This window comes from Podarcis erhardii (assembly GCF_964252035.2).
Source record: "Podarcis erhardii genome assembly, chromosome: 6".
In the NCBI taxonomy this organism is placed as follows: Eukaryota; Metazoa; Chordata; class Lepidosauria; order Squamata; family Lacertidae; genus Podarcis; species Podarcis erhardii.
This window is the reverse complement of record NC_138510.1, coordinates 89,576,803-89,604,737: the sequence shown is the minus strand read 5'-3', so window position 1 is coordinate 89,604,737 and position 27,935 is coordinate 89,576,803. Positions and strand designations below refer to the sequence as shown.

Below are 27,935 nucleotides of genomic sequence, written 5' to 3'. Positions count from 1 at the left end.
AAAGTGTTCTGCTTCTTTCATAAAGTCCAGGGAAAGCCCACCTTGCTTTTTAGTGTACTTTCCTAATTGTGTTAATTTTCTAAAAGATGGGAGTATAAATCCATAGAATAATCTTGAGTGGCTTATGTATTCTTAGATGTTTATTTTTTATATTTAGCCAGGAGGAGCTTAATTTTTGGCACTGCTAGCATTGGAGAAGTGTAATAATCTAGGAACAACATAAATCAATAATCCTGCAAAGTTAAATATGTACAGGCACCGAACAGAAAGAATCTCATTTTTCTTTTCCTGGTGAAGCTGAAAACCAGTTTTCTCCTGCAAAATGAACTAAGGTTAGATATGCCCTGGTTTGATTCTTGTCCCAACAAGGGGGGAACTACATGCATATATTTGTTAAACTGAAAAATGATAATAGGGATGTCGCTATCAAGAGCACTGGGCAAACTAGACCATTAGGAGAAAACACGATGCAAGGATACTAAACAGCCATTGTTAAACAAATGAAGCACAGTTTTTAATTATAGCATGTTTTTTAGGTTGCAGTAGAAAGATACAAACTTATACAATAATTTTCAGATAGGTAACTTTGCTAACACACCACACAATTTTAGCATTTTGCAGCTTTGCATGTTTATTACAACTGCTTAACCTAGCAACCATACAGAAAAAGCACCCTCTCTAAATCAGTTGAATTTCAGAACCAGATTCCCCCCCCCCTTCCTTACACTATGGCCACGTTCAGAAACTCCACTCGAAGGCAATGAAAATCAATATTGCATACTTGGATTTCATACAATGTAGCAGGAAAACAAAAATGAAAGGCTTTCACACATGAAGAAACGACATGTTTCACTTCAGTTTATGAACTTTTGAGATTTTACTCACTGGTTTTTTGTTTCAACGTATTATTTCATGTCACTTCAGAATATAACAACTGGCTATGACTATATTTATATATAAAAAGTTATAAAAGGCAGTCAAATTGGCAGGTATGTCAGCTTTCTTTTATATAAAGCCAAAATCTATTTAAATAAGGCTTATTAGATTTCCCCAGTTAAGATTAAACAAAAAAACTCGAACAAGGCCTAAAAAGCACTGCTCACATTGAAGACTCACTATATTTCCTGCTTGTACCAGAAACAAATTCTAAGTTTAAAGTATTTGTGTGTGCAAATTGGCAAAACAAACATTGGGGGAAGCTCTTGAAATGATATGCCATCAGCTTTCATTCTAATTCTCTCAGAATTATCAACTTCCAGCCTAAAGTAACAAATCCTAAAACAAAGAACACCCTGCACGTTTTCTAAAATAAAAATATGTACAGCATATTAATAGTATGCAATATGCAAAAAGCTTTTGTGTTGCTGATGGCAACTTAACACCCCCCCGCCCCCTATTCACATGTGTACCTCTACTGACAATTACATCACTAAGCCTGTTAGTTTTAAAGACACTCCTCCTGTCCGTCAGAATTTGTAGATCTTTGTGTATGGGCTCCACTCGTTTGACTCTGGGTTGTAGACTTCGACTGTGTTCAGAAACTCATTGCCATCAAAGCCGCCCACTGCATAGATGGTGTTGGCCACGGTTGCAAAACCGGCATTGCTTCTTGGGACGGTCATGCTGCCCATCATCTTCCACTCGTTCTTGGCAGGGTCATACATCTCCACGCAGCTGACAGCACGCGAACCATCGAAGCCGCCACCAACGAAAAGTTTTCCTGTAGAGTGGATAGCAGTCAATCTTCAGTAAAGTGTAGAGGGAAAAACCATGTTCCGGGCACAAAAGCTATACCTGAAAGGTTAACTGCGTACTGAGCAAGGTTAAACATACTGCTTGAGCTTTCAAAAAATTAATGAATTATGATGGCAATAAAATTCTACTTCAACACTTTCTAGCTCTTCTGAATACAGTGGTACCTCCGGTTACGAAAACTTTGGGATGTGTAAGCGGCAAACGCGGACGTATTTTTGCCGTGCGCACATGCGCAGAAGCAGTCTCTCCGGTTGCAAAAACCTTGGGATTTGGCCAGACCTCCGGAACCAGAGGTGGCACTGTACCTCCATAACGCTCAGCCGGGTTTTTTGTACATACTGGACTTGGTGGTGAACCAGAAAGTTACATTTTTATTATATTCTGTCCCGATTCTGATTTTGACATTATGAAAAGTGGTATCTAATTTTTGAGAAGTAGTTCTGGTAAATAACTTTGCAATTGTTACTATACGGCCTATTACGTTTACGTGTGTTTTCAATTGGATTTGCGTAATATAGGCATTCTGGTGGTTTATGGTTCACAATCAGTCTCTAGACATCTTCAGCCAGTATAATGGGCTTGCAAACATCGAGAGAGCCGTTACCCCTATTGCTCTGTCATGTATTCTGATTTGCTGTGCCCCATTTCTTGGCCACAAGGTCTATATCCTCCCCACACCAAAAGGGAGTTACTCTGAATTGCGGAGCTCCACTCACACAAACTTACCATCAAGTACGGCAACACCTGCACCACGCCTAGCCACGTTCATCGGTGCAATCAGGGTCCAGGTATTGTTTTCTGGGTTGTAACGCTCCACACTGTTAAGGCAGTTCCAAGATTCAGCTCCTCCAATGATGTACAAATGTCCACCGAGCTCACATACAGCAGACTGGTGTCTTCCTATAAACGAAAAGCCAACAGAAGATTGCAAATCAGGGGGAGGGGCTTTGGGGTTAAGCTGCGCTCTAATGACAGAAGCATCACAAAAACTGCAGGGGACATTTTTCATGCCAGCCAAGAGTCAACTGCCAATAAGTCAGTCTAAAAGGTCCCAGAAAGCGATTCCACTTGTTGCCACTCTAATGCAGTCTGCGAAAAACAACCGTCAATACTAAATACTGCTGCAGCAAAGGATGCAGCTTCTCTCTCAAAATCATAGAATTATAGATAGAAGGGACCACAAGGGTCATCTAGTCCAACCCCTTGCAATGCAGGAATCTTTTGCCCAACACGGGGCTCTAACCCACAACCCTGAGATTAACGAGTCTCATGCTCTACCAACTGTCAGGGGGTTGATTCTCACCAAATTTCATTTGAAAACTAGCAGTAGCAGACCTCTAACAGTGGCACACTGCAGCTGAAGCTGCCCTAAGAAATTTCTGTCTCCTAAAAAGCTTGAATTCTTAATGCCATCCCAACCTCTAAAGGTTAAAGGGAAAGGGAAAGGACCCCTGGACCGTTAAGTCCAGTCAAAGGCGACTATGGGGTTGCAGCGCTCATCTTGCTTTCAGGCTGAGGGAGCCAGCATTTGTCCACAGACAGCTTTCCAGGTCATGTGCTCAGCAGGACTAAACCACTTCTGGCGCAATGGAACACCGTGATGGAAACCAGAGCGCACGGAAACACTGCTTACCTTCCTGCCGCAGCGGTACCTATTTATCTACTTGCACTGGTGTACTTTCAAACTGCTAGGTTGGCAGGAGCTGGGACAGAGCAACAGGACCTCACCCTGCTTGCAGATTTGAACTGCCGACCTGTGGTTTAGACTGCAGCACCACCCGCGTCCCTTCCAACTTGAAAAATGAAAACACGGACTTACGGATGTTAAGTGAAGCAGAGCTTGTCCAGGATTTTGCTATGGGATCGAAGACATCACAGTTTTTCAATCCTTTCTGACCGTAAGGATCTGAGCCGCCAACAATATACAGCTTTCCATTCAGGGCACAAACACCTGTTAATCCATGGTGGGAAGAGAGAGAAACAAAACCATTTATTGCCTGAATGCTTAGAAAGAAATAATAACCTTCATAGGGCATTGTAGACTCTTACCTGCATTGCAGCGGTTAGTTCGCAGCTCTGGAACGGGAGTCCAATCATCAATCTCCGGGTCATACATTTCTCCGCAGCTCAAGTCATCTGAATGGCCGTTGGACCCACCAACAACATACAGCTGCCCCTAAGTTGAAGAAGCAATAAATATTACAACAAAGATCCATTACATTGTTTTGGTTAAACACACACGCCTGGGCCTGGTGGGTTGGTAGCGAATAGTTTCTAAATCAGACAAGGAAAGCCTCCAAGAAAAGGAATTGTCCCGTCATTACAGGCAACTATGAACCTAGGTGTGTCCTTTCAGAAAATGCAGAGGAACACGTGACTATCACCTTTGTGCTGAACTGCTACAAATTTTAGTCGGGGAATCGGATTCTTGGGTAGCTCTTCTGGCAGGGACAGGAAGTGTGTGGCCCTGCTGATTCTCCTTGATCTCTCAGAAGCTCTGGATACCCTCAGCCACACAGCAGCTGTCCAATCAGGGATTGTATGTCTCTGTTTTGCAATGGTTTTGGTCCTACTTGGGAGGACTGTTGTCAAGAGAGTGACGCTTTGGGGGTGCTGTCTGGCCTTGCGCAAACTTCAAGGTGGAGTTCCACGGGGGTCAATTTTTTCTCGTGTGCCTCACCTACGCTCTGCAAGGAAACTCACTGGAATCATCACTGTCCATGCTATCAGGTGCCAGAAATACATTTTTATTTATCCTTGCTTTGGGCATTTAAGTTTTTGAGATCATACTTCAGCATTACAGTGGAGGCTAACATCAGACTAATCTATTAGTGTTTGCGTGTGTAGGATTTCTTTTTATTATATTGTTGGATGAGCACTTTGGCAAATGTTGAACTTTCTGCGCTCTTCTTTTAAAAATCTGGATTTCAACTGAATTTACTTGGATTCAGCACATAATCAAGAGCTTCTGGTGCCAGAGGGCACAGCTGTTCACCCCACACATACCATCAACACTGCCATCTGGAACCGGGCTCTTGGTGTCCTCATCGGTGCAACGAAAGTCCAGCAATCCTTTCGGGGGTCGTAACATTCTACGGTGCGCAAACATTCTTCTCTGTTATAGCCACCTAGCAGGAATGCAAAGTACGCAAGAGGTATTTAAGGTAACAGAATCTCCTCGGGAAACCAATTTTAGCAAGCAATTACTCCGCAAAACACTTCCCATGCCAGTTTGCCCAAGTATGAGAAAATGCAGAGGCCCGCGTTGCTTGAAGTGCTAGTAGTACATTTCCCAGTACATTTCCGAGCACAATTCAAAGTATTGGTGCTGACCTTTAAAGCCCTAAACGGCCTCGGTCCTGTATACCTGAAGGAGCGTCTCCACCCCCATCGTTCTACCCGGACACTGAGGTCCAGCTCCGAGGGCCTTCTGGCGGTTCCCTCACTGCGAGAAGCCAAGTTACAGGGAACCAGGCAGAGGGCCTTCTCAGTAGTGGCGCCCTCCCTGTGGAACGCCCTCCCACCAGATGTCAAAGAGAACAACAACTACCAGACTTTTAGAAGACATCTGAAGGCAGCCCTGTTCAGGGAAGCTTTTAATGTTTGATGTATTACAGTATTTTAATATATATTTTTGGAAGCCGCCCAGAGTGGCTGGGGAAGCCCAACCAGATGGGCGGGGTACAAATAATAAATTATTATTGTTGTTGTTGTTGGTGGTGGTGGTGGTTTTCCTTACCTGCGGCTATGAGCTTGTTGCCAAGCTCTGCCGTTCCCAATCCAGATCGAGCATACTGCATCGGAGACATGGGCTTTTCAATAAGGTCGCCTGGCTGGATCTCAAAACTCAAGCTTTTCATCAACCGTGGAGTGCTGGTCGGAGAACTCTGGGGGCTGTTACGCCCGTGAAGGAAAATCACACAAAACACGCCATCCAGAACAGCGAGACACAGGTAGGTATTATCTGGGGGGGGGGGGAGCAAGGGGAGGGAAAGAGTACATTTAATTCCAAAATATGAACGTGTTTTCTTCCACTAAAGCAGGTTTCTTCAACCTCGGCCCTCCAGATGTTTTTTGAGACTACAATTCCCAGCATCCCTGACCACTGGTCCTGCTAGCTAGGGATCATGGGAGTTGTAGGCCAAAAACATCCGGAGGGCCGAGGTTGAGGAAGCCTGCACTAAAGCCATACCATTACCCTCTAGGTAGGCTGGAATTTCAGCTTCCCCCCAGTATTTGAAGGTGAGAAAAGAACGCTGCATTTATTAAGGTAATGGCAAAAAATGGCACTGCCTCCCGCAACTTCCATATTTAAGCATGGGTACACAGTGGTTTAAAAATAGTATCTCCAGAAACAAAGTTCTGCTTACTTGAGGTCTTCTCTGAAGCAACAATTTTCCACTCGTGTTTAGGACTCTGCACTGCTGCGTTTGGAGAAAGACTTCCAGAGGAACTGCTACTTATCTGCTTGAGATCATTCTCACGGGGTGTCTTTTTCTGCAAAATCAAAAGGCAGCTACAGAAACCCGGCCACAGAGCGTACCGTGATCTGCCTTTGTTTCAGAACTATTTCCTATTTTTACCTCTGTGCAGCCTCATTTATAAGAACACCTGCACAGGCAACTTGACGAATCAAAATCTCAGCAACGTGATGGAGCACGTAATGTACCCCTTACTCGCAAAAACCATTTCATCCCAATACTCAACTCACAGTCCTTAGCTTCTGAATCAAATGAATGACCTAGCTTCACGTACGCTATGCTTTCTAATGGGACGATCTTCACTTTGTTTCAAAGTACCTGCGACAACTATTATTACTACACAAGTTTCAAGGGTGCATAGGCTACACAGCAAAACTCCGAAGGCTTATTGTATAAATCCAAGGTATTACATAAGGTTTTCTACCAAATTGCATATATTTTGTCTACTTTTTTCAGCACCGTTCTTCCTATCTGTACCAAACCATCGTCTTTAATTTGCAAGTGCCTTATAGTTTAAGGAGTGGGGTGGATGCAATTCAAGCTTGCTGGAGCTATTTGTTTTTACTAGAACCCCAAAATCTACCGACCAGAGCTAGATGCACGGGACATATGGCTAGTGTTTTTATATTAAAAAAAATGGTGCCTAGTCTTGAGGACATCCCAAGCCTAGAAATTAGTAAACAAAGCCGTATCCTTTCACGCAAAAACCCACTTCGGCTTAAGCTTTCTTCATTTGAACTTCCTTGAAATTGGAAGGGTTTTGTTATTGCTACTGTTAAAACAATTAAAGACAGAAAGCTCTGCCAATCTCCTGCAGATCACCCAGAGATCTACAAGAAGATCCCAATCTACCTTCTGCCCACCTCGGGTCTATGAAACCCATCTCTGTTGTTTCAGAATAATTACACCAGTTTCCTCTATTGAAGCCATTTCCCCTTTTGTCTAAGACACTTCATTTCCACTCTCCTCTCTCTCCCCAAATGGGCTTTAGACACCTCCCTTGGTGTCCCTGCTCTGAATGTTTTTATTTTAATTCATTTGTTTTTAACCTTTAGGAGGTAAGACTCCGCCATCTTTTCTTCTTCTTCCCAGAATGTCTCTGGATCCCACATGGTCCCAGAGGCATTCTCAGAGAAGGAAAGTGTGACTACTTTGCAGCTGGCGTTTTGCTTTCCAGTGAACCCAGTCCAACTGCCTGCTGCTTTTTTAAACAAAAACGGGGAGAGAAAAGAAGACTGATTGCTGCCTTATAAGCTTGTTGGGTTTGGGGGTGAAGGCAACGAGTTACATCTGAAAAAGGATCCCCATGTTTTCAGGATGTGGTTTTGTCATTTTTTAAGTGGGGTGCGAGTTCTGCCTGCAACACATGCTTTAGGGGCGTTCCTTCTGGGAAATGGGTATTTTGCAGTTATTTAGGAATCAAGTATGGGGTTTGGCATTTGGGCTTAGGCTCAGCATCTGCCTTGCACTTAAGCAACCTACTTGTCTATTGCAACTAGCCAGACCCCCCATGGCTGCCATTTGATTGAACACTTTGGTTTTAAAGGGACAAATCATTTAATTGAAGTCTGAGAATTCTTGCTCACCCCTGAAAGACTGATTTGCATCTAGGTTCTACCGACACCTGTACAAACTTTTTTTTTAAACAGCTCCCAAGTATTAGGAGATTTAAACTTCTTCAAATCTCAACTCCTGCTAACAAACCTATTAAATTAGCAGCTGAGAGAAGGCTAATATTATCACCTCTCTGTTTTTTGCAACTCCAGATGCCACCACCTAATTACATTTAAGTTGCAAAATGAAGTGCACTCTGCTTCATCACAGATTCGTTTCTAGTTCACATATCTTGACTCATTTAGTTTGCTGAAACTCAGAAGCTCCCATCTGAAAATGTACTTTGAAATTGAATTATGGCAACAGTGGCAATTATTACATCCAGAAAGTAAGATTTTCACCAAGTTACCAATGCAGTGCGCTACAGTATTCAAAACGTTCCCGCTGTTTGCAGGCTACCTGAAGTATACCATTATTCTTGCAATTACAAATTGGTTCTTGCTCAGTTTGTGCCCTGTATGGCAGGTTTCCCAAAGGAAATCTCCAGGGCTACTTCATGACGTGCTTCTCCTAGTCACGTGCTGGATAAACTGCTGCAACTGAAAGCCTGCACTTCTATGCTACGAAGCTCTTGCTTCCAGAAACTTATTCAGCGCTCCTTGTTTGCCTCGGATCGCTTAAGCTCTATCTGCAAGCTCCTGTAATCTTTAGCACTGCACTCCCTTCTCAACATTCCAGAATCTTAAGATGAACCTCCATTAACTTCTCTTGTTCATTATGCCGTGCTTTCAGTACTAAGGCATATTTACAGTCGTACTTTGGAAGTCGAACGGAATCCACCCGACTTCCAAAACGTTCAGAAACCAAAGCGTGGCTTCTAATTGGTTGCGGGAGTGTTCGGCTTCCGAAAATCGTTCGAAAACCGAAACACTCACTTCCAGGTTTTGATCGTTTGGGAGCCGATTTGTTGGGGAGCCAAGGTACGACTGTATTACGTTACAGCTTGAAGGAACTAAATCGGGGGTGGCTGACCTGTGACCCTACAGATGTTGCCACGCTATAACTCCCACCGTCACTGCCCATGCTAGCATGGGCTGGGGGCAGCTGCATCTGGCAACATCTGGAAGGCCATGTTTGCCACTCGTGAACTAGACCACACGAGCCATCTAAGGCAGCTACTGTTCTGAGACTGTTATTTCTTCCTTTTACTACTCTAACCAGTTTTACCTGAGGTTACCTCAGACCATGTGCAATTTGTACCTGCACAAACTGAATGTGGTCATCATCACTGCCATACACCTCAGCCTGTCCTTCTAGCAGGTTCCCATCAAGCAGCTTGTGATCGGCTGAGTAGTACAACGTTTGAACCTGAAAAACAACAGAACAGCCATGTGGCTACAGTCTCCATTGCCTATTCAACTATCGGTACACAGAACATAAGACTCCGTAAGGGCTCCAAATCTCAGTCAGGTTCTCTTCTTTCCATCTAGCAGAATGGCAAAAAAAAATTTAAAAAAAGAAGTTGCTCTCATGACGACAGATCTTCCAGTTATGGCATGACGGATCCCCGCTTCCACAGCTCGAAAGAAATCTTCAGTTGCCTTGATTTCCCTGCGCCGTAACATTAAGATGTGTGACAGTGTTGCAGAATAAACTGTACAGGTTGACAATCTCAAACACACACAAAAATTGTTGCCGCAACCCACATTCTTCTTATTTGCAAAATACAAGCATTTTCTCCTTGTCCAGAATGTGAATAAAGCATGTAAACCAAGCACAACTGGATTATAAAAGAGTTCATGCTAAAGATGAGCTGTATCCGGCTAAGTTCTACTTTTGAGTAGCCCTGCTCACAATGTCACTTAGCTGGGTACAACCCATAGGGGCTGATTTTCCATTTAGGAAAGTCTACTGCCCATTACTAAATACGAGAACTTTGAGGGGAATCTAAGACTATTTGACTGGGCTTCTATGGAAGGGCAGAATAAAGCAAACATAACCATTATCAAAGGTTGCTCGTTTGATGGCAAGCTAGGTTATATTTTTGCAAACAATTCAAAATTTATATTATCTCCACAGCGATTCTCAAGACGCTGGCATTTCTGATTGAGACTACACTGACTGCTGGGTATGTGAGAAAGGCTATTTAATTACACAAGCTTTGTCAAAAGTTAAGATATCCTGTAAAGAAGTAAACACCATTAATCATCATCATCGTTTTTTGCCCCCAGCGGATTTTCTTAGGAGAACTGGGGCACGACTGCTGCTTCTTTACACTTGAAGTTTCTTCTATGGTTCTTCAGCGCTGAGTATCCTAGTTTTGTTAATAAACCTATGGGGAGATAAATCAATGGGGAGGAACAACCATTAGAACCTTTTACCTACTGTCTCTCTTTAAGCAAAAACCCTGCAAAAAGGAACACATTAAGGACATACAGTGAGCCTTAAAAACCACCTCCCCGTTTCCACCAGAGTGAAGTTGTTAAAAGAGTAAAAACAGAAGCAGAAAAACCAGATTGAACAGTTTATTCAGCTCACCTGGAAACCCCCCTAAGTTTCTCAGCTTAGGGATACCTACAGTAAGATTTAAATTTTTCAAATAGGTTTTTTTAAAAAGAAAAGAAAAAGGATCATCCTTCATTTCAGAAAAGCTTAATTGTTAAAGGCTGCTGAAGCTCGTTTTTAAAAGACTAACCTCTTCCATCAGATCTCCTAGACTGTCTCCATTCTCCCAGATGCTGCGCTGCACCCAGTTGATTACCTTCGTGTATAATTTGCCATTGCTGGGCAAGCTAACATTGTCTTCAAGCATGACCTCCAGCTGGAATAAAAAACAAAAGGGTTTAGCAGCTAGGAGAGATAAAAGACCAAAAAGACTTGCCTGCACAAGATTAGATAAAATCTCAAACATCATTATACCAACATAGAACTTTCGAGAGGTATAATTAATGCAAACTGCTTTGACAGTTTGTTTTGCTTTATGAATGACATTAGCAACAACAACAACAACAAATCCAGAACGGAGGATGTAAAATATCAAGGTTTGCTCGCATTCTGGTGTAACAAACAAACAGAATCTCCTGCTTGGGGCTACGCAGATAGAAGCAGGCTCAATTGCCAGTGGTTCCCATTAAGTTCTATGGCAGTATTTCTCAAACCGTGGGTTCACCAGAGGGCCTTGTGACACTTCCAGGTGCATCTCAGTGCCACAACCTGCCCAGTACCACCTCCTCACCTGCCTGCCTCACCCTCTAGCTCAGGCACAGGCAAACTCCGGCCCTCCGGATGTTTGGGACTACAATTCCCATCATCCCTAGCTAACAAGACCAGCGGTCAGGGATGATGGGAATTGTAGTCTCAAAAACATCTGGAGGAGTGGAGTTTGCCTATGCATGCTCTAGCTGCCCATGGCATTTTGGCTGAACCCATGCCAGGACCAGCAACTCAATTCGTGTTAAGCAAAAGTGGCCAGGAGACAGAGGTCTGGCGAGGCGAGTGCAGGCAAGGTCAAAGGGCCAGAGGTGGTATTGAAGGAAACTAGAAAGCGAGATAAAAGGTTCATGGTAATTCATTGGGAATAGAAAGGAAGAGAGAGGAAAGCTATTATAGGAGGGGGGAAAGAGCGTAAAACTAAGGTGGAGGGATGGAAAAAAAGTCGAGTGTAAGTTCAGGGGTAGGGAATATCTTCTCCTTCTTTGACAATCACTTGTAGCAGAGTAAGATTGTCTTCCGTGAACACGGTTTTAACCGTGAGTCCATTAAGTGACTGTGGAGGCCAATTCTGGATCCACAAGTCCTTCCACAGTGGGGAACATAGGTTTCCTGGCAGGAGTTGATCACGGTGAGGATTTGCCAAACATGCCTTCCTCTTAGCTCGTTTCTCCTTTTTGAGTTTGTGCTTCTTCAAAGTCCACGACATCTTTGGTAAAGGCTATCTCCAATTGGAGCACTCACAGGCCAGTATTTCCCAGTTATCAGTGCTTATACGACATTTTTTAAAAGATTTGCCTTGGGAGCCTCTTTAAACCTCTTTTGTTGACCACTGGTATTTCGCTTTCCAATCTTAAACTGGGAATAGAGAAAAAAATAAAAAAATTCCTTCCAGTAGCACCTTAAAGACCAACTGAGTTAGTTCTAGGTATGAGCTTTCGTGTGCATGCACACTTCTTCAGATAAAGCTCATACCTAGAACTAACTCAGTTGGTCTTTAAGGTGCTACTGGAAGGAATTTTTTTATTTTGTTTTGACCATGGCAGACCAACACGGCTACCTATCTGTAACTGGGAATAGAGAAGTTGCTTTGGAAGATGCTCATCAGGCATCCAAACAACAGGACCAGTCCAACGAAGTTGAAGAATCATTGCTTCAACACTGGGGATCTTGCTTCTTCCAGTACACTGGCATTAGTTCACCTGTCTTCCCAAATGATGCGTAAAAATTTTCAGAGATACCGTTGATGGAATCTCTCAAGGATTTGGATATAGTATATAAGTGGCCCATGTTTCACAAGCATTCTGTAAAGTTGGTAGTATAATAGCTTTGTAAATGAGGATTTTGGTTTCCCTGTGAATCTCCCGGTCCTCACACTCTTGGCGCTTCAATCGGAAGAAAGCAGCGCTTGCAGAGCTCAAGCGATGCTGGATTTTCAGAAGACAGTCCACAGGGCAGTGTCAAAGACCTCAGGTCAATAAACGCTATATACAGGGTCTGGTTTTGCTCTCTGCATTTTTCTTAAAGCTGTCGAGCAGTCAAAATCATATCCACTGTCCCCCTAGAAAGTCAAAAACCCTTTTGGGATCAGGAAGGATATATTTTGATATAATTAGGAGAAGGTTTGCTAAGATGCTTGCAAGAATTTTGTCGGCCACAGCTAATAAAGAGATGCCTCGATAATTTCTGCAGTCCGTTCTATCACCTTTTTTAAAAAATTTTTTGATGATTTTGGCATCCCTGCTGGGATCTCCTATCTCTCCCAGATTTTTTTGACGAGCTTGTGACATTGTTGTATATGTTCAATTCTGCCCACTTTGAAGACTTCAGCAGGTATCCCATCAGGTCCGCTAGCTTGTTTTTTTGTCTGGTCACAAGGAACACAGGAACGTGCAAGCCCACGAACCACAAGGTCATGACCCAGCAAATGAGGCTAGGAAATATGGTACAAGCTGAGTGTGGAAGAATGGGAGGTGGGAAGGGGAAATATGCAACAGAAAAAGCCTTCTCCACTTTTAAGAGCTAACAGGTCAACTAATTCTGTCACAGGACCTCCAGAGCAAACATCTACACCAGGGGTAGGCAACCTAAGGCCCGGTGGCTGGATGCGGCCCAATTGCCTTCTAAATCCAGCCCGTGGACGGTCTGGGAATCAGCATGTTTTTACATGAGTAGAATGTGTGCTTTTATTTAAAATGCATCTCTGGGTGATTTGTGGGGCATAGGAATTCATTCATTTTTTTCCCCTCCAAAATATAGTCCGGCCCAGCACATGGTCTGAGGGACGGTAGACTGGCCCCCCGGCTGAAAAAGGTTGCTGACCCCTGCTCTACACTTTGCTTTGGGAAAGACATATAGATAAACTTTATTCGCATTAGCCAACGGCCATAGCAACATAAAACAAGCAATATATACAATTAAAAAGACAACAATGGGTAAAGAGAACAATCAAATGACCAATGGGAAAGCTGAGCTAAGGAACTCCTTGCCACAAGGAAAACGCTGTGGTAAAAGAATGCAGCAATTCCCCAAGATTGATTAGGTATCTCTAGAAGATGTCAGTGCTTGCCAGCTGATTGGAACAAACACTGCCTCCACCCACTGCCGTTTTTTGACTGGTGGGCTTCGATAATTTTCAGCCATCTCAAGTGGGTATTGGGAGTAGAAAACTTGAGAATCCCTCTTCTATGGAACGAAGTAAAAGGGTCGCAATTCTGGACACAACTGAGAGGGGGCTTGGAATTGGGAGCGGAGTGGAATTAAATGCTGCACTTTTGAGATAGCTGTAGTGACAAGACTCCTGGGAGGTCCAATATGTGCATGTAAAATCATTCAGCTTTTCTGAAAAAGGTCATGGAAGGAGTGACAATTCCAAACCGAGCAACTCAAAATCTGCAAGACTGTTTGTCCATATGTTTTAAGAAAAGCAGTTTTGTTTAATGATTTCCTGGTAGCATTAAAACGTGAACAAGACTAACCTCCTTTTTTTTTTACGGTGAAATAGTAAGGAGCGTGAGATTGCTCACCTTTAAACGTGGCAGTTTTAGAAATTCCTCCTGGTCGGAGATCTCTAACAAGTGCTCTTGAAGGTAACTATCAATCTTGCTCAGTAAACGCGAATCGCCCATGGTGCTTGCAAAGTTCCGATAGGAGATGCAGCTTTCGACGCTCATTCTGGAGAGTAAATAATCTCCACAAACCTTTTAGGAAGGCATACAATTATGTTATTTTTAAAAAAAGAGATTCAGTACACTTCTGGGACACTTTCTATTTCTCACTTCTTCTAGCCCACCAACCTGCCATGGGACCCATTTCAGCAAATCAATTTTACATCTTCTCTTGCCTTTAACGTACTGCTGCTCTTTATTTAAGGCAAAGGGCATTACCGTTAATCAAACTTTTCTGAGACATCACTCTCAAAGGCATTTGCTGGTACTATTCAGCAGCGATAATGCTAAATTGAGCTGCAGAAATGGGAGTGGCACTGCCTGTTTTTCTTCTAGGAAAACGGGACCAAATATAACCAACCTTTTATTTTATATTGTGCTGTTAACATTTTAAATAAGCCAGGATATGCATTAACTGCAAGCATCACCACTTTGCTGCTGTTTGTGCAAAAGCAGCACACAGCTCATGTGTCTACAGTCACTATCTGCTACAATTAAAGGAACTGAGGCCATCTATATTTGATTGCCCGGTTCACACATTAATCTGCTTAAGTGCGCTGCCAGAACTGCTGACATCAGCAAACAAATGTATTTTACAAAACTGTCCCCATACTGTTCTGAAATCCATATAGCGGACCAACAATTAATCAAATGAAATCCTTAGGCTCTATTTCATCACCATTATTGATCCTAATCTATAAATGAAATGCTCTAAGATGAACATGGCTTTTTTGTGGTACAGTGGTGCCCTGCAAGACGAATGCCTCGCAAGACGAAAAACTCGCTAGACAAAGGGGTTTTCCGTTTTTTCGAGGTGCTTCGCAAGACGAATTTCTCTATGGGCTTGCTTCGCAAGACGAAAACGTCTTGCGAGTTCTCCCCCCTTTTTTCCTTTTTCTAAGCCGCTAAGCCGCTAAGAGCGCTAATCCGCTAATGGCTGTGCTTCGCAAGACGAAAAAACCGCTAGACGAAGAGACTCGCGGAACGAATTATTTTCGTCTTGTGAGGCACCACTGTAAAAATGCAGGCGTATTAATCAATATGCCTATTCAAATGCTTGAGTTGCTCATTAAGATTAAAGATATAGCTCTTCCTTCTAACTAGGGTCACAGAAACTTTGGTTTCTTAAGTGTCCAAAATTTATACCTGCTTGACTCTCTCCATCTTCAGTTTCTTTGCTGCAGAGTACACATCTTTGACCAGTTCTTTATCAGCTTTCAATCTATTAAAGTTATATGGTTATTTTAGAATTTGTTCTTAATAGAAAGCATAAGATAAAAATGCCTATCGTATGTAAAACAAAAAACCAAGTCACTTACTGAGCAGTGTAGGCATAGTTTAACAGGACTTCAACAGCTTCTGGATGAAGATCGTCAAACTTTACATGGGAAACTCCGTGAGAGTCGCTGTCGTTATTGAAGATTTCAAACAGATAAGGACTGCAGCAAGCTAGAACAGCTCTATGTGCCAACATCTCATGCCCACAGACCTGTATTAAAATAAGAGAAAGACTTGTGTTAAACCTAAATAGTTCAGCCTAACAGATGGTATGCAATGTTACGTCTTACAGAATACAAAACCACTGAAAATCCATGGATTTATTGCAGTGGTTCCCAATTAGCTAAATACTTCAGACCCCATTTTTCAAAAAACAAGCCATGGACCACCTATTTTTTGAAAGTTTTTGTTATGTGAATGGTGCCACAGACCCCTTGGGGGGTCAATCAATCAGGAACCAATAATTGAATGGATTTCAGAGCTGTAATGATTAATTACAGATGGCCTCTTTTTTACCAATCGCTTTCGTTCATGACCCAGTTTCTAGTCTCGTGGATTTAAATAAGGTAAGCACATTTCTACCACTGATTTCAGTTAGAATACTTAGTTCTGCCTGGATCAGGCTCATAATTTTAAAAGGAGACTTCAAAAGAATTCTATCTAATGGTGTAGTGAGTTTTCAGAATGTGTAAGGCCAAGAAATTAATTAAGAAATTTATTAACACCATAACACCCCCCCCAATTCCAAACTCAAAACATAACACACAGTTGTCACGCTGTTACCTGGAGTCTAACATCACAGAACTGGCCACTTTTTCGCAAAGCATTTAGCTTGGCAACGGACGACTCAATGAAGTTTTCATCTTCGAACATCAAATAGCCATTAGGAATCATTTTTGCTGTTTCTGTGGCTAAAGAGGGAAATTTGCAATTGTAAGTAGAACCAAGCATGATGTTACTTGATGCAAAGCCTTTTTGAGGTTGTAATCCTATTTAAACTACAACCCCATGCTGCTACCCTATGCATACTACCTGCAAGTAAGCATCTGTGAAAGTAGACACACATGCACAAGGCTGCAAATAAACGGGAGGAATTCAATGTGCTATTCTGATCATTCCGTCAGTTCGGTAATTCTGCCTTCCAGACGGAACCATCTCCTCACTTGCAGCAATAGGGGTGTTCTCCAGAGACACACACACCAAGCCAATCTGCAGGGGATGTGGGGTTAAAGTGATAACAACTACAGTGGACCCTCTGGATATGAATTAATTCGTTCTGGGGGTCTGTGAAGGTAAAGGGACCCCTGACCATTAGGTCCAGTCGTGACAGACTCTGGGGTTGCGGCGCTCATCTCGCTTTATTGGCCGAGGGAGCCGGCGTACAGCTTCCGGGTCATGTGGCCAGCATGACTAAGCCGCTTCTGGCGAACCAGAGCAGCGCACGGAAACGCCGTTTACCTTCCCGCCGGAGCAGTACCTATTTATCTACTTGCACTTTGACGTGCTTTCGAACTGCTAGGTTGGCAGGAGCAGGGACCCAACAACGGGAGCTCACCCCGTCGCGGGGATTCGAACCACCGACCTTCTGATCAGCAAGTCCTAGGCTCTGTGGTTTAACCCACAGCGCTACCCGCGTCCCTTCTGGGGGTCTGTACTTAACCTGAAAAGTCTGTAACTGGAGGCGCCGCTTCTGTGCACATGGCAAAAGCCGGAAGTATACACTTCCGGGTTTGCCGCGTTCGCAACCCGAAAGTTATGTATCCAGAGCAGTATGTAACTCGAGGGTTCACCGTACTAATTTCACTTGCTATTGAAATGGGAAAGTTTAGTGAGAGCACCCAAGGCATTGTGCCCTCTCAACCATGAGCAGTGCTGGCAGAAAGACTGCCAGAGTTATCAGCCAATGTCACACTGCAGGTCTGTAATAATAATAATAATAATAATAATAATAATAATAATAATAATATTTTTTTATTTATACCCTGCCCTTCCCGGTTTAAAAACCAGGCTCAGGGCGGCTAACAGCAAATATAAAACCTTGATTAAAATGCGACTTAAAAACAACATAAAATGCAGCATCAATATCAATAAAATTCAAAAAATCAGGAGTCATTTTGGGGAAAAAGGCAAGAGGGGAGTCACCAGTTTGTTTGAAGGCAATTTTTAATCAGTTTTCCAATTAAGCAGCTTATATCAAAAAGTGATTATGTAATTGCTATCGGGTGCCAGTTTGCATGACTCTCTGTTTTTTATTTGGGTTTACGGTATTAAAATCAGATCAAAGTCTATTGTACTGTACAGCTGACTAATCAATACACTCCACGTCACAATAAATGACATTATATATGCGTCGACCTGAGTAAAAACGTATCAGATAAATTTATGTTGTGGTAACTAAGAGACCTTGAATAATCCGAAGTCTTCTTGTGTGTTAATATGAGAGCACGTCAATTTATATTCCTCCTAAGTTAAACAGCAGCTTGGAATAATGCAGGCAGTTGCGTCTTCTAAACGGATGACTCCAAAACTACCAGGCTTTAAAACGATGTAATCAAGTCCTTAAAAGCTATAGATACGAATTTCTTCTGTGGTAGTCATGCATCATACTCTGCAACAGAAAACAAAGAATAAACTGATTAATTTGGGATTTCTGCATGTTTAGAACTTGATTCTATGCCAACTGTGAACTGCCTGAAAGGCTACGAAAACAAAAGCCAACATTTTCTAAAATTAAAAGGTGTTAATGGAAGCCTGCCGCTATTAAGGAAATCAGGACAATTTTGCATGAAATATTATTTACCCCCAAATCAGTAAATGGTACATAAAGACTGCATCCTCTTTAGATCTGTTTCAATCACTCAGCTATATCCTACAGTAATTCAGTTACAGCACAGTTTTATTACTGTAGTTGACCCAGCAAACAGAGATTAGTCTGGGCAAAGTCTACATACGGCAGCTTTTATTGGATAGACCTACGTCTTAAAGCAACTCTTCTTTAAAAAGTCTCAGAGCCCTTAAGTAACCTGTAACACCCACACTGTAATATAACAACCGGGGGGGGGGGATATTTCTTATAAAATGTAAACCCCACTATGATTCAAGATCTATTCTATTGCCAGAATATTATCTTTTACAACTGTTCGCAAATATTCCTCACTGATGGCTTTGAAGTTTTTTAAATATTTTGGCGTTACCGTATTTTTCTGTCCATAGGACGCCCCCATGTATTTTGGGGGACTCAAATTTAAGATAATGGGGGGAGATGGCCCCATGTATAAGAACCCCCTAATTTTTGACATTATTTTTAGGGGGAAAACCTAGTCTTATACATGGAAAAAATACGGTAATTACTTTTTATATAATATGTAAATATGCAACCAAGTTTTAATCCTTGGGCGGTACCACGTTTTCAAAACAATCTGGGAAACTACTTATTTTCTACTCACTTGGAAACAGCAGTATTTCCCCCAGCCGGTATTCCTAATATACGTGAGCACGATCACAAAAGAAAGTTTCTTGTGAAAGTGTCTCATCCTGTAACTACACACCTAGCAAACCAAGTGGAGAAAATCGATTTAAGATGGGAAACGACAGAATCTTTTGACTATAAAATTTAATGTAAGCAAATGCTAGGGACTACGTAGCTGTACTTGTGTAATATGGCTAAAAGGTTGGGATTAACAAAAATGGAGAGATGTGATGTCATGGGCCTAGAAGCTGGAGAGGTGAGACATGGAAGGCAGGGGTGAAAGAAGTATCTGCTAGATGTTGTTGTTGTTTAGTCGTGTCCGACTCTTTGTGACCCCATGGACCAGAGCACGCCAGGCACTCCTGTCTTCCACTGCCTCCTGCAGTTTGGTCAAACTCATGCTGGTAGCTTCGAGAACACTGTCCAACCATCTCATCCTCTGTCGTCCCCTTCTCCTTGTGCCCTCCATCTTTCCCAACATCAGGGTCTTTTCCAGGGAGTCTTCTCTTCTCATGAGGTGGCCAAAGTCTTGGAGTCTCAGCTTCAGGATCTGTCCTTCCAGTGAGCACTCAGGGCTGATTTCCTTCAGAATGGAGAGGTTTGATCTTCTTGCAATCCACGGGACTCTCAAGAGTCTCCTCCAACACCATAATTCAAAAGCATCAATAGATCAACCTAGATAGATCAACCTAAATCCTTCCAGAAATGTTGTTTCCAAACTGGTTTCGGAACTAAATCTGTCTTAGTTTTACGATCCTGCTCAGTAGCCAAACTGAAAACTACACAAATTTGCACCAGTATTATTTAAAAGGAGAAGTTTTGATTTCAAATTTACTGCTAATTGCTTTGATTTTCCTTTGGGGGGAAAATATAATTTATTTAGGAGGCCACTGTAAGCAGATGAAAACATTAGCAGGATTTTAATAACACTTCTAATGCAGCAGGAAGACAGGAGTGCCTGGCGTGCTCTGGTCCATGGGGTCACGAAGAGTCGGACATGACTAAACAGCAGCAACAATGCAGCAAATAATATCAATAATATGGAGTGATTCATAAAATGGATTATGAAATAATACACAGTTGAAAAGGTTGACAAGAGGATCCACGGAGGGGATGGTGCGAAGTCTCGAGATTCAGAGAAATCTCTAAATATGGATATCTATTTTGTATTGTTATAACGCTACACTTGTAAAAGCAAATAAAAATTATTTCCAAATGATAATAATAATAATAATAATAATTTTGATTTTTCTTTGTGGAACAGCTTAATTTGCAACAATATTTAAGTGGTCTCTGTCCGTCCCCCCAACTAGAAGACCATTTACACAAGTCATGCCTCCATAGGTTTGAAGATACCGTATTTTTTGCTCTATAAGACTCACTTTTTCCCCTCCTAAAAAGTAAGGGGAAATGTGTGCGCGTCTTATGGAGCGAATGCAGGCTGCACAGCTATCCCAGAAGCCAGAACAGCAAGAGGGATTGCTGCTTTCACTGCGCAGCGATCCCTCTTGCTGTTCTGGCTTCTGAGATTCAGATTCCCCCCCCCCTCGTTTTCCTCCTCCAAAAACTAGGTGCATCTTATGGAGCGAAAAATACAGTGCTTTAAGGTGTCCTGCTGTACATAAAGTACACTGCTTGTTTTAATTCCAGCTTTTCAAGGGTTACTACACAAAAGGTAAAAGTCACACCTTGTTGCTCCAGGAAAGTCAGGGAGGCTGAGAGGGGCATCTTGTATCTGGGCAGCTCAGGACCTCCATATACACTGCCCTTGCTTGCTCCCCTGGGAAGTCACTTCAGTGCTGCTAATGCAAGTGGCTTGACTTGAACCCCAGCGGCGCATACTCCATTGTCTCTCAAGACAGATGGATAATAATAATAATAATAATAATAATAATAATAATATTTATACCCCGCCTATCTGGCTGGGTTTCCCCAGCCACTCTGGGCGGCTTCCAACAAAACACTAAAATACAATAACCTATTAAACATTAAAAGCTTCCCTAAACAGGGCTGCCTTCAGATGTCTTCTAAAAGTTTGGTAGTTATTTTTCTCTTTGACATCTGGTGGGAGGGCATTCCACAGGGTGGGTACCACTACCGAGAAGGCCCTCTGCCTGGTTCCCTGTAACTTGGCTTCTCATGGCAACCGGAAGGACGTGGCCCCAGAGGGAAGGTAGGCTTTAGGCAGACCTTTAAAGCCCTATGCAGCCTAGGACCTACGTACCTACGAGACCGCCTCTCCTGGTATGCCCCGTGGAGGACCTTCAGGTCCACAGATGACAACACTTTGGAGGTCCTGAGCCGCAAGGTGGTTAGATTGGTCTCAACTATGGCCAGGGCCTTTTTAGTACTGGCCCTGACTTGGTGGAACGCTCTGTCATAAGAGACTAGGGCCCTGCAGGACTTGACATCTTTCTGCAGGGCCTGCAAGACAGAGCTGTTCCACCTGGCCTTTGGTTTGGACTCAGTCTGACCCTTATGGTTCCCTCCCCTTATGGTTTTGATCTACGGGCTACTTTTAAAATGAGGCTGCATTTTAACCTGTATTTTAACCCCCCCCCAATTATGTTTTTACTGTAATTTTATTGGTGTTAGCCGCCCTGAATAAATGAATTATTATTGTTGTTGTTGTTGTTGTTATTAAAAGATTCTACGCACTTTATCTAAATTCTATTCAATCTCTTGCCTGAGGACCATCCACCTCCATCTAATTTCCGAGTGGCTAGATTTCACATTTTGGCTAGATTTCTTTTCTCCCCACCTTTCTAAAGAAGCTCAGCTGAAACTTCACAAAAATGGATCTGTTTTTTCAAAACCACCTCAACAGGATTCAATACAAGTGGTACCTTGGCTTAAGAACAGCTTGGTTTATGAACAACTTGGGTTAAGAACGCTGCAAACCCGGAGGTATAGGTGTTTTGGTTTGTGAACTTTGCCTTGGAAGCAGAACACGTTTCGCTTTCTGTTGAGTGTGCTCCATTTGTAAATTTGAGTCCCCCGCTGCTGTGGGAAAGCACATCTTGGTTTAAGAATGCTTTGGTTTAAGAATGGACTTCCGGAACGGATTAAGTTCATAAACCAAGGTAACACTGTACTTTGAAATTAAGCAGATTTCTCTCCACAGAAATTCTCGGTAAAACCTCTGAAGCTTGGGCCACATGAGACTTAAATTAAAAGTTCCATAATACATGCATAACTTCTTTTTTAAATTATTTTTTATTGGTTTCATACGAACAGACTTACTAGCACTACAATACGAACACTTTTTCCAGAGACAGCTGGGCACAGCATTAATTAAATTTTCTGCCCATCATCAGTTCATTTGGATTTCTTCCTAAATCTATTTCCACTATTTCTGACTCGGCTGAATGCTCTGCTTCTACTTCAACAGGTTCTGAAGATTAGCTTCGTCATCCTAGGGAGTTTTGTCACTGTTCCTCTTGTTAACAAACATGATAAAAATCAAACTACAGTAAGTACTCTTGAACAAATCCGTCCTTTATAATTCCCCTATCCCTCCTCTGTTGGTATGTTTCTCCATTAGTGCAATACTCCAATTTTGGGAGTTTTAGTGAGGTGTAGCACCATCTATATGTTGCTTTTAATATTTAGGTGGTGCTCAACTTCTGTAGGGGTTACATTCCAGGGGCAGCGTGTAAAGCCAAAACATACCGCATTTTTCGCTCTATAAGACGCACCAAGTTTTTGGAGGAGGAAAACAAGAAAAAAAAATATTCTGAATCCCAGAAGCCAGAACAGCAAGAGGGATCGCTGTGCAGTGAAAGCAGCAATCCCTCTTGCTGTTCTGGGATAGCTGCGCAGCCTGCATTCGCTCCATAAGACGCACACACATTTCCCCTTACTTTTTAGGAGGGAAAAAGTGAGTCTTATAGAGCAAAAAATACGGTAAATGGCCAAAACATTATGGGTTCAATGGTGGGTGGGGTTGCCAAAGTCTTTTCACCCCAAACACCTACCCCGCCTTTCCAATTAAAAAATCCAAGTACATAAAGCTTGAATAATTTCAAGTTGCTAGTGGTTTCTTTAAACTGTGTGGAAACTGATTTAAGGCTAGCCATTCCCACTGCGAGTTGCAGACGGCCTCTTCTATTTCTCTAGTCCTCAATCTATTTCCCATTATTCCCTGGGACTCTCTTGTTGTACCCCTATCTAGATCTAACAACACAAACTCCTTTCACTAAACTCATAGCTGTCCAACGAACAGCCAAGAAGCAGTTAAGTGACATAGGGATTGCTCTTTCATCTTTTGTCTGAAAAGATTGAACATGGAGTTTTTGCGTCCAGGACGGGTTAGTTCCCCACATTCCTTTTCTGTTAAGGAGCAATTCACTGTAGGCACAAGGCAAAAGCGGTCCTTTTTAACCAGGCCTTTGGTTAACATCCAATATCCTTTTAAAATGTAGCTCTTTTGGGGGGGAGTATTATTGGGTTATTGCTTTTATTTTTATTTTATATACTGTGATATTTTTATGTGAACCGCCCTGAGACCTCCAGGTATAGCGCGGTATATAAATTCAATTAATAATAATAATAATAATAATAATAATAATAATAATGGCATTTAAGCTTAGGGTATTCCTTTCTCCATAATGCCCCCAAATTGCAATGCCTGGCGTCTCACCCGCGATTCCACTGGCCTCCCGCCCGAATTCAAGTTTTCGTTCCTGCTTTTCAAAATTTTCAGCACAGACATAAACTGACTGGCAAACTATATCAGTTGTTTTGTTTTATATATGGCACTCCCATACTCAAGACCAGCTTTATTTGAGTAAGGTTCCAGAGTGAGTCATTGTTTCTTCAACGTAAGTACAAGTCTTAATTGCTTGGCCTCCTATAACTTTTTTTTAAAAAATGCTTACGATGCATACCTTTCAAAGAGTGCCAGGCTAGACGTAGATTTAAAAAGCTGGAAAACCAGAAAGCTGTTGCCCCAAACCGTACTGATGTTCAAAGGGCTTGTTTCACAGCTTAAACACAAAGTCATTCTTAGTGACAGGCACATAAGAAAGAGAACTGTGGTCACCATCCGTCAAGAGGAGGGGCAAAGAAAACCGTTCTGCAAAGTTCACAGCGCAAACTAAATCCAATTACATCCAGACACTGGTTAACTACAGAAATTCTCTTACACCTTTCCTGGAACACAGCTCATCTACCTTGCCCCATACGCGAATAAAAGTTTAGCCATCATGAGCTCATACCCAAAACAATGCATGACGCATGAGAGAGATTGCTCTACAACCTCTGAAGCAGATTTTGATCAAAAGCAACACTCCGGGAGGGCTGCTTATGCTCCTTTCCAACCTTGCACAATGTTTCCCAGATCTAAATAATCTCCCTGAAGCTGTTCTTAGATTGGAGGAGGGGATGAGAATGCAGGTAAACCGTACAGGTACTGTACCTGCATTTCCGCCTTCCAAGGTGAACAGCAGACTTGTCCGCAGACTCACATGAGATTTAAGATGGGAAACATTGAGTCCCTCACAGCTGCTATAAAATAAGAATAAAAAAATGTATATAGACCTCAGACCTCCCACATCACATCCTAGTTTGAGTCTCAGAAAAATGTTTTGCATGTTTGTACTACTACTAACTAAACATGATACTGCTAAGTGTATCTTTTTTTTGGGGGGGGGGGACTACACAGTGTATGCTAATCAGTGCTATAAACTTCTGTGAGACACTGCAATTTTAAGTAAAACTGGCCAGGTATTTTGCCTTTCCCCACTAGCTTTCTTACTTAAGAGTCCCACAAACACGGTTCCAGATATGTAATTTACTTTTACAGACAATTCATCAGGAATCTCAAAGGGTGGAAGGAAGCAGTTGGCAGTGGCCATGAGGATTTTGAGCATTAAAAAGGCTGATGGATTAGAAGTTAAGCTTGTTTCTCTCACTCCTACCCCTCCTCAACATAACCTAAAGGGGCTTCCAAACACACATTTTACATGTAATGTGTAATTTGCCCTCTCCCTAGTGTGTTTACGTATGATTCTGCTACTGTTTTAACTTGAGCAGGTCCATTTGGAGTAGTAGATGTTATAGCAGGGGTCAGCAAACTTTTTCAACAGGGGGCCGGTCCACTGTCCTTCAGACCTTGTAGGGGGCCGGACTTTATTTTCGGGGGGGGGGGAGATATGAATGTATTCCTATGCCCCACAAATAACCCAGAGATGCATTTGAAATAAAAGCACACATTCTACTCATGTAAAAACACGCTGATTCCCGGACCGTCCGTGGGCCGGATTTAGAAGGTGATTCGGCCGGATCTGGCCCCCAGGCCTTAGTTCGTCTACCCATGTTATTTAGAGGCTAGCTGTCCCCTTCACCACCAGCAGCCAACAGCCAAACACTTTATTCTATAGCACTAGAACTTCACATCCTGAAATCACAACACAATTTTCCCAATATGATTTTTATTTATAGCTATATATGACCGTCCAACTGAAGGGCTGGACTAAGATAAATGCACAGTTGTCTAGAAGACATTATGGTCCTTGACATATGGCTGACTACCTCTGTAGGCAGGCCAAGAGCAAAATCCCAGACATTTATTCAATACGTGAGGCAAAATATAGGTTTCTCCCACTGAAGCAAACGGAAAAAACAGAAACATAATCCAGAGAACTGCTCAGGCCTTGCCTAATTATAACACAGAGAAACCGTATCTGCCTCCGGATTGGCCAGCGTGGCTTTTCCTCCCCACCCAATCACGCCTTCAACTGCAGCAAGCATTTTGGAGCAGATGCTTTTCAGCTCCATGTGCTTGGCAACAGGACGGGGGCAACGTGGAGAAAGAACAAAGGCAAAGAAGGAGAAAGGAAAACCTCTCCTCAAATAAGGAAAACTTGCGGTAATCTCCTGATTCTTAGCGATTGTAGCAAGGTAATAGGCAAAATGCTTCCTCGCCCCAGACAAAAACAAAAAGGAACATGCACGGGCTTCCTGTCAGCTCACCCTTTTCAGAAACAGCCGTCAAAATGGGGGTGGGAGGAAATGTACTATATGGGGCAAATGTGCCGTAAACCTTTGAAGCTGCTGGGATTAGTTAGAACTCTCCAACCTCACTTTCTTTTTTCCAAATATTTTATTAGTTTTCACAATATTATAAACAAACAAACAAACAAACAAACAAGACAAACATAAATCATAGCCTTATTGAAAATTACTGTTATTAACTTTGTTAAGTGACTTCCTCGCATCCCCTTGGTTTTGGTTGAATTTCATTGCATGTCCTTTTAACGGTTTTCCAAATCCCCATTTTTATTAAATTTAACTTAAACATGAACATCCTTAGATCTTCACCTTATTTATGTGAAGTGATGAATTAACATGTTTAATTCCAACCTCACTTTCAAGGCTGCCCTGCCTGGCAGACCATCCAGAATCATTTGACAAGGAGAATCTAGCTTATTCTCTTTTACACAGGTTCTCACCTTCTAAATCCCTGGTGGACTTTCCTTCCTTGGAAGAGGCTGGATGGTCCACCTGTCAGGGATTCTGTAGGTGAGATTCCTGCACTGCATGGGGTTGGAATAGATGAGCCTCATACACCTTTCTAACTCTATTTGCTGGCACAGCGGGGCCGGCACAATACACCACACCAAAATGAAGGGGGTGGGCACCCCATAACCAACATGAAGCCTACATCTACTTCCCGGTGTCGTTTATCCATGACGCCACGAAACACAGTCAGACACTACTGCGAAGAGGGTCACGCCCACCACTGCAATAACCCACCTAAAAAATCGAGGGCAGCATGGCACAGCCGCGGTTCCCTTTCTCTCTGGGGAAAAAAAGTACGCAAGCCTGCGCACACCTCAAAATAAAACAAGGTATAACCTCAATTCCAACGCACTTGGGAGGGTGCGCGAGGATCATCCGTCGGCGGAAATAACAGCAGAAAATAACAACGACGAGAGACAGGGCGCGCAAATCCTCCTTCTCCAGACATCCCTTCCGCCATTTGCGGGAAAAACCGGGTTGCTTCTAAAAGCACATTTGCACACACTACAATGGGTCTATGGGCCGCTCCTCCTACCCCAAAGTATTCCTCCTGCACCATTAAGTGGCACCACCCAGCGTTTCAAGTCAGCACCCCACGCGATCCGAGCGCCCTTCAAAGATAAAGAGGTCTCGCCCCTCTTTTGGCTTCCCCAGCCCAAAATCGCCTCGCCGCGCGGCAAGATCCTCCCGCCCCCGCCCCCGTTTACTCGGAGGTAAGCCCCATCGCGATCAAGGAATGGGACGGGCGGTTTCCCAAGGTTGGGGGACAAAAACAAATCCCGCGCGCGCCGTGCGCCTTTACGCACAAGGAAGCCCGATTCGAGTTCGACTGCGCCACGCGGTCCCTCGCTGGAAAGAGAGGCTCTGGTGGGCCTCGCAGCCCCTGCTTACCTGGTGTCTCTCGACGCAGGCGATGCCGCTCATATTGAGAACGTCCAGGCCGCTGAGGGGGAGAAGGAGAAGCTTTGCGCTCCGGCTGTGCGCGCAGCGCGTCGAAGGCGGGGACGCTTGGGGAGGCGGCGGCCACCAAGGGCGCGACGACGCCAGCCGCGGCGAAGGGAAGGGCGCTTTCGGGGGAAGCTCGGCTGGCTCCGGGCCTGGGCGGAGAGAAGGAGAAAAGGGGGGAAAAGAAGAAAAGGAACCGCTTAGCGCGCAGGCAACAATAGCCGAGAAGGGCGCCGAGTGGCACGGGCAAGACAGACGCAGAGACCTCCACACCCTCCTCCTCCTCCTCCTTCAGCGACGACTACCCGCCTTCTGCGGCTACCGCAGCTCGGGCTGGAAGGAGGCGGGTGGGGAAGGACGTTCCTACCGCCGCCACTCCTCCTCCCTCCCCCTCGAGGGGACTCTTCGCGAACCAGTAGCCTTCCGCCTCTCCAAAACTAAGCGCGTTTGGAGAGGTGGGGAGCTGCGCAAGGAGAACGCGGATTGCTGCGCTGGCCGCGGGCGAGGGAGGGCGGAAAAGGAGTCCCGCCGCGTGCGAAGCTGCAGAAGCGC

The 27,935-nt window shown here is 43.4% G+C and overlaps 1 protein-coding gene and 1 long non-coding RNA gene across 2 annotated transcripts; both read right to left on the bottom strand.

Annotated features, from left to right (window-relative positions):
• Positions 1-489: 489 nt before the first annotated feature.
• Positions 490-27,712, bottom strand: IVNS1ABP (influenza virus NS1A binding protein). Its single transcript, XM_081865905.1, has 15 exons — positions 27,330-27,712; positions 17,849-18,053; positions 16,229-16,356; positions 15,487-15,656; positions 15,314-15,389; positions 14,027-14,200; positions 10,486-10,611; positions 9,051-9,158; positions 6,126-6,252; positions 5,495-5,719; positions 4,762-4,883; positions 3,805-3,931; positions 3,575-3,706; positions 2,482-2,655; positions 490-1,720 (listed from the first exon to the last, which is right to left on the bottom strand). The coding sequence occupies exons 3-15, from the start codon at positions 16,337-16,339 to the stop codon at positions 1,467-1,469; spliced, it is 1,926 nt and encodes a 641-aa protein (XP_081722031.1). The 5' UTR covers positions 16,340-16,356; positions 17,849-18,053; positions 27,330-27,712; the 3' UTR covers positions 490-1,466.
• On the bottom strand, positions 13,250-14,018 carry LOC309344078. The gene is made up of 2 exons (XR_014157609.1): positions 13,458-14,018; positions 13,250-13,339 (listed from the first exon to the last, which is right to left on the bottom strand). It is a non-coding gene; the product is annotated as an uncharacterized lncRNA (long non-coding RNA).
• Positions 27,713-27,935: the final 223 nt, after the last annotated feature.